General features: G+C 33.7%; 2 protein-coding genes across 3 annotated transcripts; one reads left to right on the top strand and one right to left on the bottom strand.

The window, feature by feature from the left end:
• Positions 1–388: 388 nt before the first annotated feature.
• LOC18105357 (SNF1-related protein kinase regulatory subunit beta-2) lies at positions 389–4910 on the top strand. Of its 2 annotated transcripts, XM_052447054.1 has the most exons (6): positions 389–654; positions 872–1110; positions 1816–1872; positions 1927–1997; positions 2098–2260; positions 4445–4910. In XM_052447054.1, the coding sequence occupies exons 1-6, from the start codon at positions 651–653 to the stop codon at positions 4763–4765; spliced, it is 855 nt and encodes a 284-aa protein (XP_052303014.1). In that variant the 5' UTR covers positions 389–650; the 3' UTR covers positions 4766–4910. The 2 variants fall into 2 exon arrangements, with proteins under 2 accessions (XP_052303014.1, XP_024441127.1); XM_024585359.2 differs by having other exon boundaries at positions 395–654; positions 1816–1997.
• Positions 4911–5197: 287 nt separating this feature from the next.
• On the bottom strand, positions 5198–6020 carry LOC7456010 (uncharacterized). The gene is made up of 3 exons (XM_002320485.4): positions 5796–6020; positions 5607–5676; positions 5198–5516 (listed from the first exon to the last, which is right to left on the bottom strand). The coding sequence occupies exons 1-3, from the start codon at positions 5935–5937 to the stop codon at positions 5372–5374; spliced, it is 357 nt and encodes a 118-aa protein (XP_002320521.1). The 5' UTR covers positions 5938–6020; the 3' UTR covers positions 5198–5371.
• Between the last annotated feature and the right edge of the window lie 4756 nt (positions 6021–10776).

Raw genomic sequence — 10776 nt, 5'->3', positions numbered from 1 at the left:
ATTTTGAAAAACAATTATTATCAAATTTTCAAATACGTAAGTAAAATACAAGGTTTAAAAAATAAAAATGAAATATACATGTCATCTTTGTGTTTTATAACTCAATTAAAGTAGTATTTTTATATATTTTAAAGTATTTTTTATTTGAAATATATAAAAATAATATATATTTTTTATTTTTTTATTTATTTTTAGTATTAGTATATTAAAATAATTAAAAAATATAAAAGAAAATTAATTTTTATCATACACCGCGTTACCGATCGCTACGGAAAATCAAAGAAAACTGTTTGAAAAACTAGTGATATGATGATATTCTAAAATAGAGGGCAGCAATATTCTTTTTAAACCAACCATCATTAGTACAGCAGAGTATCTTCCAAACTCATTGGAGATTAAAAACCAGTTTTGAGAGAGAGAGAGAGAGAGAGAGGAGAGAGAGGTTTTTTAGAGTGAGAAAGAGAGGTTACAAATTGCACTTTTCATTAAAAAAAAAAAAACTAAAGAAAAACACCAGCAATCAATCAATCAATAAAAAGAAAGAGAGAGAAAATAAAGCTGCCAAAAAATAATAGGCTAGCTTGCCTGTTGTCCGCCGAGTTAATTATGTGTTTGTTGCTTGCTTTTGCTTGTGAAATTTGTTTACAGACATGGGTAAGTGAAACACCAAACCCCACAACAACTTTTACTCACTTTGGTCTTGTTTCTCTGTTTTTGGGTCCGCTTTCTTTTCTTGCTCTCTTTCTTTCATTTCATTTCATGGGGTATCATAAAATTTCTTTCTTTTTGTTGTCTTGATGGGTTTTGTTTGAAAAGTGATTATCTTTTGATGATTAAGTGGAAGATTGTTTCTGGGTTTCGATTTTATCAGTGATGGGGAATGCTAGTGGAAAAGGTGATGGTGAAGGCACTTCATCATCAGGAGTTAAATACGGAGGAGAGGAGGGTTATGAGCAAGAGGAGGGTATGGAGTTTGCTGCACATGGTGGGGTTGCACCCATTAGTTATCATCATAGTCAGGGTGTGTATGCAGAGGCAGAGCCCATGGTTCACTCTCCTCCTCGTAATCCTGTGGGATACTTGCAGCCTCCTCCCTTGTTCATGCCACAGGTCTTCTCCTTGTCTTTTTATTTATTTATTTTTATTACTTTTCGACTTCATGGTTGCCAAAGTCTTCTTCTTCTCTTTTTTATGCTATTGAAGAGTTAAATAAATATTTTCTGATTAAGTAAGGTGGTTAGACCTTTTCTTTTCAAGGTTTTTTTGTTGTTATCTATCACTAGGCGTTGTTGCTGCATCTTTCAACCTTCAAGTTGTGTTTATTTTCAATTTATGGAATTTGAAGGTATTAAAAAACTTTGCTTACCAAATTTGGAATAGAATTTGGTGAATTGTACTGATTGTGTTTTTAAACAAGTTCATATCCTGGTTATTTATCTTAGATGCAGCTATTTTGTGGAAATCTTTTTCTTGAACTATATGGGAACTTCATTTTGTGAGATCTTTTGGATTCATACCTGCTAGGCTGAGAAATTCATCCTGGCCCTGCATAATTGTCTTTGGATACTAAACACAGAGAAGATTTGGACATGAAAAAGAGGTTGAAGTCAAGGTATCATGCAATGTATGAAAAAATGATGCTCAGTTGAGAAAGGGCTCGCTGTTTCAGTATGCCTAAAAGGGATATTGCTTTGACTTTCTTCATGGTTTAATGTAATGTATATAAGGAACCTTTTGTTTATGTATAAACTTGGAAGAAAATAAGCTTGCATTTTATTTTTATTTTGAGAAATTATGAATCCAACTATATTTCAGGTCCCCATGGCTCCATTACCAAGATCTGGTGAAATGACTCATGTGCCAAATTATGCTTTGGTGCCTAATACAACAGATTTTAGGGGTGTGGTTCCTGAGAATCTGAGAGCTGTGATGATAACATGGAGTTTTGATGGCAAGCAAGTAGCTGTGACTGGATCGTGGGATAATTGGAACAGGAGGTGCGATAAGCTTTTGTGTTTCTCTTTAAGTTCAATCTTCATGTATGCCTTTTCTCCCACAATCTAGCTAATGTTGTAACTTGCCTTTCCTTTCTATCAGGGAACCCTTGCAGAGGATGGGTAAAGATTTCATTATTATGAAGATGCTACCAGCAGGTGTTTACCACTATCGCTTCATTGTTGATGAAAACTTTAGGCATGTTCCAGACCTACCATGGGAGCGTGATGAATCGGGTACTGCTTACAATATTTTGGATGTGCAGGTAATTTGTAGTTTTTAGTTTTGTCCTTTTGTTCCTAAATGAAAGACTGAATGTATGAATTTCCTATACATCAAGTAGTACAGGGAAAGGAAATAAGTACAATAGTTAGCAGATTATCCAATTGGCACTAATTTATCCACTTGTTTTAAGAGCGTAGCATATTGCAAAAGTTTGTTGGTCTGAACTTGAACCCTGATATGATAATATAACTGTTATAGCATCTGCTCAGCCAATTCTCATAAATCCGTTTAATTTATCTGTGTTTATGTTTAGTTCTTTATGCAAGGGAAGAGGATTTTTAGTGGATATACATTCCCGTTATTGCATATGGGAAGCTATGCATACAGAGAGTGAAAATGGAATTCAAGATACTCTTTGAGCCACTATGTGTTTGACTAGCTTATATAGGCAAAGACGTATAGACAGAGAAATAATGCTCAGGATAGGCTACCTTCTTCAAGAAGGAATTCCCTGGATATGCTGTGTTTTATCTAGTAAAATGACGTCAGTAATTATATTCAAATGCAGAAACAATGTCCAGGATAGCTTAATGTTCTTCAAGGAAAAGCTAGTGTGTGCTTGACTTTCCACTGTTAGTCATGAGTTGACAACCAGCATGAACGCACATTCATAGTACCTATCGTCCTTTGTGACACATTGAACTTCATTCAAGCAGAAATTCGCTTCTATATTATTTTTTTCACATAACAAATCATACCCAAACCCTGTCAAAGAACCATCCCAACCCAATAGCTTAAACTATTAAATGAGGTTCCAAGATATGATTTATATTATTTTCTAACACACCCGCTAAAAAAAAAGTCTTTTGGGCTTGAAACTTGTATAGGCTCACGCGACCTTATGTTTGATTTTTATCAAATAGATGGAGATAGTGAGATTCGAACTCGTGACTGTTTGGTCATCAAGGCTCTGATACCATGTTAAAGAACCGATTCAACTCAATAGCTTAAGCTGTTAGGTGAGGTCCTAAGATATGATTTATATTATTCTCTAACAAACCCTTCTCCTTGGTGTGACAATGATCTTTCTAAAGCAACTGGATGCAAGGGATCCAAATACTCTAGACCAGATATATGTGGTAGCCTGAAACCATAAGGATCTGTACCTCCAAAACTCGGAGCATGCAAAGAAACTGAAACCAAAAAATATCATGCAACCAACGTAAATGAATCATAACACTTAGTCACAAGTTTGTTGATTTTCAGTGTATTTATTATGCACAAGGGCAGCTGAAGTTGAAATTCTAGTTTTTATGGCTACCCTCGCAGTAATAAAAGAATGAAGATGAACAAGGTAGTGGCTTAGTCACTTAATTATTGTAGATTTCCGTTGTGTCCTGCTTTTAACATCTCCACGACAACCCATGTTATTGCAACATGCTACCTATTGAACAAATTTGTGGTCTTAATATCTTATTGCTTCACCCTTAATTGATTTGGGAGCAATTCAGTGATATTGGACAAGATAAGTTCAATTATCTATTCATTTTTAATTATCACATTACCTCTGATTTACATTGTGCATAAACAAGTCCATATATACATGGTGCATGCTGTTGCTACAGCTACATTTCCTCTTGTCATTTTTTTGTGCTTTTGCATGTTTAGTGTTTCTGAGGAATATAGCAGCCGAAGCGCTTTCTACAGTTGCTGTTTTTCTTAACTGTCTTTGCACACTCAAATTAGCACATGGATTTTATCAAAATTTTTGGTCATGGTGTATGTAATGAATGTCACATGACGATCTTCTATGGACATTGGAGATGAGAATTGCTGATGTCTTTTAACCAACCTCTACTCATTTTGAGGCTCAATTTACATCTAGATGAAAAGAGATGCTTTTCCAGCCACGATGCTCAGCACAAGGCGAGAAAACTTTTTATCCTTGAATTTCTATCTCTTGCTCGGGTATCTTTCTAGCATTATACAACCAAAATCAATGTGTTACTGACATTTCCGGGTATGTATCAAGTCGCTGTGATTTCAGCATATCTTTGAATAAATTTATCGATGGGACTTCTGAATCCATTCCACAAATCTTGCTTAATTGTTGGTTCTCTTCTCGCTATGATAGCTCAAGTGATATGCTAACGTTACCAATGTTTGTGTCCATAAACTTTATGTGCTCTTTGATTTGTTTTCGTTGTTACAATGTGATGTGCAGGAGTATGTTCCAGAAGCTCCAGAAAGTCTGTCTGAGTTTGAATCTTCTCCTTCCCCAGTTTCAAGCTACAATAATGAATCTCTGAATGACAATGATTTTGGCAAGCTTCCACCTGAAATACCTCCACAACTGCAATTAACACCATTAAGCGAACAATCTTCTGCTACGGACGGTTACCAATCACAGCGAAGGCCTCGGCATGCAGTGTTGAACCATCTTTATATTCAAAACAGCCGAGGTGAGCCCGTTGCACTTGGCTCAACAAATCGCTTTCTCCAGAAGTATGTAACAGTAGTACTATACAAACCCACAAGGAGGTGAAGCCATACCGTATTCTTTAAACTTCTAGATGCTAGAGTTGGATTTTGTTTGATGTAAGTATCATTGTTAAAAAGAATTAAGATTTCCAGCCCATGGAAATAGTTGAGGAAAGAGTTAGCATAGTAAAAGGTTGAATTCTTTACCACAGGCTTGCTCATTTAGTTGCTGCTCATTCTGAGAATTATATATTGGTAATGTGTTTGTGTGCCTCTTATTCTAACAAGTCTTCTTTTTCCAACATCCATTCACCTTAGGTTTCAAATACTAGAAAATATGTGTCTGCCATTCTTAGCCTGGCTTCATGTTACAAAGAAGTTTGAGCTCTGCAGTTTAAGTTTATGGGCATTAAGTGTTATCGTAGCATTTTGAGTGCCCAAAAACAAATCTCTGAGGTAATTAATCTGGCTCATATGTGCAAGAATTGACAAGCAATTACAAGAAAAACCCATCGTCTAGTTCTCATTGTGAACTGCAGTTACAGTATGAATACTCAAAATGTGGTTTACAAACAAAGTACATATCTGAGGACTCTTAAGGATTGGGAAGTATAAATAAACTGAATCAAACCGAACAACCATGTCAGTAGTCTGCTTGCTGCTCTGACTCTCACCTTACAGGAACCTTAATCCAGCCATTAGCAAAAGCAATGGCTAAGATCACAAAGGGAGTTGACATGCCAAATATAATGATGTAAGGAAGAGGTGTCTTCATGGGATTCTCTCCTTCCCTTTCCCCTGCACTCTGCCAATACCTGCAATTTAGCAACACCACAACACGTGTTTTGATAGAAGCACAAAAACAAATCGTCGAGGCAGGGGAGTAGAGAGAACTGAGTGCTTACTGTTCTGGTTCTTGTTCTCTGGTTATAAATTTCTTCTTCCCTTTCGGCTTGAGTTCTCCATCCCCCTCTCCTAATTAAGAGGACCAAAATCATCTCCTTTTAGTCAAAAATCATATCAGCCTCATTTTTGGCCGAGCCAAACTCAGCCAACAAAGTGAAAAATAAAAACATATGCGGATAGAAATGCACCTAAATTTGCATGGATTTTGAAATGATGAACCCTTTTCTTTGGTGAACTGAGAGTGAAAACCACAGAAGAGAACGATGATGGCTTGGATGGGACGGGAAAGTGGGTGTTGAGAGAAGAAGAGAGAACCACCTTAGCAGCCATGTTTTCACAGGGCTAAAAAGCTGTGAGTGCCCATATATTCCTTGACTATCACATATATGTCATTAGATTATTATTATTATTATTATTATTATTATTATTGATAATATGGATATGGTGCCATGCCAATTATATATTCACTTCAGGATACTAACCTTATCTAAATTCCAAACAACATAGACGCCAAGTAAAATGCCCACGTGGCCAATCGTTCTTTTCTTCACATGTGGTGTTGAATCATCAAAATATCTTGTGTTTGGGTTCTGTTCATAGACAAGTACAATAGTAATATTTTTTTTCTTTTTTCTAAAAATAATAATAATAATAAGTTCAAGCACTTGCAAAGCAAAACAAGGGAGATTTTGAGAAATTTCATTATACATGAAAAACGAGGACTCTGAATTTTATAAAAATCTTTCGTCAAGAATAAGAATATAGACACGAATCAGAGTTGCAGATCATCTCGCTAATTCAACTGTTTCGGTTAGAGCAAAATGTATTTACATGGAAGAAATTACAGTTTCCATTTCTATTATTGATGCACTCAGCTTTTATAGTGATAATGTTCAAGGAATATGTTATTTTTTTTATTTCGATAATAATTAATTAAAATATTCATGTAATTAATTTTTTTCTTCTTAACTCAACAAGTACCAAATTAATGATAAAATCCTTAATACCTATAAAAACAGTCATTATCGATAGGATTTAAAAACAAAGATAATAAAGTCAATAAATTTTACAGGAAAGACAATAAATAAAAGAAAAAGTCTTAAATTCCAAGAACAAGAGTGTTTTTTTTTGTTTTTTTGGTGATTAATTGATTAGTACTTAAAAATGCATTTTTATCAAGATTTTATATCATCATATTGCACTTAAAGTATCATTAAATTTCCTAACTTAAACATATTTTATAGTAACAAGTTTGATAATATAAGATATCTTTAATTTATGGTAAATGCTCATTTTAAATGCAGACATGTTTCATAATTTAAAGAATTGATTTATTTGTTTAACTATTGAAATTGAGAAGACAAAAAGAGGGCTAAGATTGGAGAAGAGATGTTGATTCAATTCAAACTGGTACACCATTCGGTTATTGGATCATAACTGGAGCTGTAGAACTTGGATTTAGGTCTGGTTTATATGGATGGAAAGCTAAGACATAGACCTAAAACTTTCATGAAGAGTCCAAGATTCAAAACGGTCGTTTTCAAGCTCAAATTGTAGCAACAAAAGAGATGTTGGAATCTATCCTGCAACCCAGACATTATTCAGTGATCAGCCCATATCTTGAGTTCTAGAAGTCCAAATGAGCTTATTCTTGTTTTATTGGAAAGTTGTGACAAATTCCCAGAACTTTCATGAAGACTATCTGTTCAAATTCTAATGTTAGCAATGACGTTTTGTTTAGACAAGAAGATAATGGTTGTCACCAAGTCAAGAGGTGGTCATCCACTCAATAATTAGTCATCAAATCAATAGTTCTGAATTTTAGTCTATAAAATGAGGCATTTACCATACATTTAGACATCTTGGTTTTCAGATCAAGATCATATTCTTACTTTTTTTCTTTGTATTTTGTAATGTTTAACTTTTATTTTATGTTATATTAATCTCTTATTTATTCTTTTCATTTCATTTCCTTTACTTAGTTAGCTTTTACAGGAAAGACAATAAATAAATAAAAATACCTTAAATTCCAAGAACAAGAGTGTTGTTTTTGTTTTTTTGGGTGGTTAATGCTATGAAATATAAGCTTTTAGAATAAGAAAAGTTATGAACATTTTACTTGGGTGGTTCAAGCGGTATTTATAACCTCTGAACCTTGTCATTTTTAGAAAAAGAAAAGATTGGAAGGTCCTTTGCTTTTAATGGCACTCATGGGGGATAAAGATCTCTTACACATCATTAATCAGGGACAAATATCTATAATACTTCATTAATAAGGGGTAAAGATCACTTACAAGTCATTAATAAGATGAAAATACGGTAGGTTCCTGAGGAGACCTTTCATACATCTATTTTTGTTGGTCATGATAACAAATAGAATGTCGATGTTATAACTACCTACCATCGTTAACTAGGTTGTTGCCCTACTCATTTAACCGAGTTACTAATTTCAAAATCAGGTAAATTATGTGATCTCATTGATGGCTAAGGTGTATACATATCTAGGCTATCAACACACTAAAGAACCGATTATGATCTCTACATTCATAGATCAAAAACATTTTTCTTAAACCTCATCTCCTTTTATTTTTTTTTATTAATCCTTATCCTCCATTACACTAGTTTAAGCATCAAAGGTTTCCTAGAAACACATATGAGATTGTTTTGCAGGTATTCTAAGCTCATCTAGTCTAGTTTTTTTTATTCATTGATCCATCATCAATCATAAAAATCCTAATGGTCTTTAAAGTTTTATGCAACTTCATCAATGATGTTGTTTGTGGAAATGTCTCCCACCATTTCCACTAGGTCGGGAAGTTCCTGCTCCCTTGTGGTCTTATGTCCTAAAGTCATCTTGCCTTTATTTGCCCAAGGTTTTCCTAAGCTAACTAAACAATTTTAAGAGAGTAAATTATAGATAGAAGAGGGAGAGTGTTTAATCATAGTTTTGCATCTAGCACTCTCCAAAAATATCAATGTTTCACCCTCACTTAAAATTTCACTTTTACTCCAAATTATAAGTATTTTTACTTTGATACGTAGTACAACTAACTTCGATTGAATTTTTGCAAAATAAAAAAGTGAGAATTCTTATTTATCAAGTTAATGATAACTATTAAATGACTAAGGCTACCACATGCTAATAGATATGCCCTATATATGTCAAATCTTTTGTCATGCTAAGATAGTTTTCCAACAAGCCTTCTTCCATCAAGATTGATAAATGATCATTCAATGCAAGCCTGGAAAGTGAACATAGTGTTGACAAGTTAACAAACATGTATGAAGTAGAAGCAGACCATTTAAATTCAAATTAAGGCTTTAAATAGATTATTCCGATGTTATCATAATAAACTACTAGAAACACATAGAAGACTTGTTTTGCAGGTATTCCAAGACCATCCGGTCCAATCTTTCTTATTCATCAATCCATCATTAATTGTGATAAGCCTATTACTTTTTAAATTTTGTTATAGCTACATCACCATGAAAATATGATCTATCTAGGAAAAGTTTATTGAAGAAGAAATTGATAAGTTTTCTTAAGTGACTTAACATCAAGAAAGTATGGCTTTATACTTTTATTTATATGAATGGATGAATTTGTAATCTTGAAATAAAATCCCTCGTAATATTGATAAAATAGTGTATTATTAAAATTTACAATCTTTTAATTAGTTAGATTTATGATGAATTTCATCAAAGAAAATTAAGAAAGACTTCTACATCTAGCTATGAAGTCAATGAGGATACAATAAAATTCTGTATATAAAGAGAATGAAAAATAATCTTACATGCCATCATAAAAGCACCTAAGAGTATACAATGAAAAATTAATAAAGAAACTAAGATCCAGAATCTAAAAAAAATTATTCTATAAATTACTCCACTCCACCACCACTATTCTTTCCAAACTAAACCCATGACTATAACCAACTAACCCACAATCACTATCAAAACCCTGATCTAACTCTTGGTTCTCTCCCATCTCTTTCTCCTCTCATTTTTATTCTCTCTCTTCTCATTTTCCTCTCTTTTACAATCAATAGAGGGTTGGCTTAAATTTTAATATAGTTGATGTTGTGCACCTTCTATTTGATGAAATTCATATGAGAAGTTGGCTTCTAGGTGTGTTAATTTTTTAAAGTTGACTTTTTATTGTCTTATTTTTTTATGCTAGATTTTTCATTGCTACAAGATGTAGAGCTTGATGGGAAGAAAATTGAAAAATCACTTATGTTAAAACTTGAGGGCTTGATTTTTATGGAGAATATGGTGATTTGTAGTGGTGGTTTTGATGCTAGTAAAGGTAGTGTTTGAGAAAAAAGGTAAGAGCTAGTTCGATGATGAGTTTATTTTTTGGAAGTTGATGAATGTAATTGATGGAGTTTGTTTCGTCTACATTGAAATTAAAAGCTTAATTGTAAAAGAGGAGATGGTAGTTTGTAGTGACGGTTTTGATCTTGGTTAAGGCTCATGGTATTTGAAAGAAATGTAAGAGATAGTTTAGTGATGAGTTTGTTTTTAAGAGAATGATGGTTACGATGGCTAACATGAGTCTATTTTGTGGTGTTAGCCTTGGTTTTTTGAAGGAGACTATAACAAATAGAGACGGAAGACCTTTTTGGATACAGAGCTAGGACCAAATATTTAATTCCTAAAACCTAATTTCATGTAAATTGTATATTGGTCCACGCTCCGCATCAGGTCAATATCAATTTTAAAAAATATAAAAAAATATTAAAATTATAAAGAATGTTTTAAGCGCGTTGGGTCTGGCTGACATGCCAGATCCAAACAACTTGGATCTGACAGTCATTTTAGATCCAAGCGCATTGGGTCTGACACCCAAGTAATTTGGGTCTTGCTTGTTTGCCAGACTCAAGTAAACGTGGGTCCAACATATTTTTTTAAATTTAAAAATAATAAAACCAATGTCAGGCCCAAGAGCTTAGGCATTGCCGCCAGATCCGAAGTTTTTGGGTATGACATAGCCGCCAGACTCAAGGCTCTTGGGTATGACATGGCCAAAAGACCCAAGTTATTTGGGTCTGGCATGGTTGGTAGGCCCAGGCGCTTGGGTCATGCCAGACCTAGGCATTGAGTTAAAAATATATATAATTACAAAAGAGGAAAAAAAAAAAGATAGATTTTTTATTGAAGGAATAA

Source organism: Populus trichocarpa, chromosome 14, assembly GCF_000002775.5.
Source record: "Populus trichocarpa isolate Nisqually-1 chromosome 14, P.trichocarpa_v4.1, whole genome shotgun sequence".
Classification (NCBI taxonomy): domain Eukaryota; kingdom Viridiplantae; phylum Streptophyta; class Magnoliopsida; order Malpighiales; family Salicaceae; genus Populus; species Populus trichocarpa.
This window is presented reverse-complemented; position numbering and strand designations above follow the sequence as displayed.

What these genes read in the sequence shown, in the direction of transcription:
- LOC18105357 (XM_024585359.2), top strand. An exon ending in TGGGATAATTGGAACAGGAG is followed by an intron (nt 1,998 to 2,097) that starts GTGCGATAAGCT and finishes CCTTTCTATCAG; the next exon opens with GGAACCCTTGCAGAGGATGG. An exon ending in ACAATATTTTGGATGTGCAG is followed by an intron (nt 2,261 to 4,444) that starts GTAATTTGTAGT and finishes TGTGATGTGCAG; the next exon opens with GAGTATGTTCCAGAAGCTCC.
- LOC7456010 (XM_002320485.4), bottom strand. Translation starts at nt 5,937, where the DNA reads ATGGCTGCTAAGGTGGTTCTCTCTTCTTCTCTCAACACCCACTTTCCC. An exon ending in CAAAATCCATGCAAATTTAG is followed by an intron (nt 5,677 to 5,795) that starts GTGCATTTCTAT and finishes CCTCTTAATTAG; the next exon opens with GAGAGGGGGATGGAGAACTC. An exon ending in AGAGAACAAGAACCAGAACA is followed by an intron (nt 5,517 to 5,606) that starts GTAAGCACTCAG and finishes GCTAAATTGCAG; the next exon opens with GTATTGGCAGAGTGCAGGGG.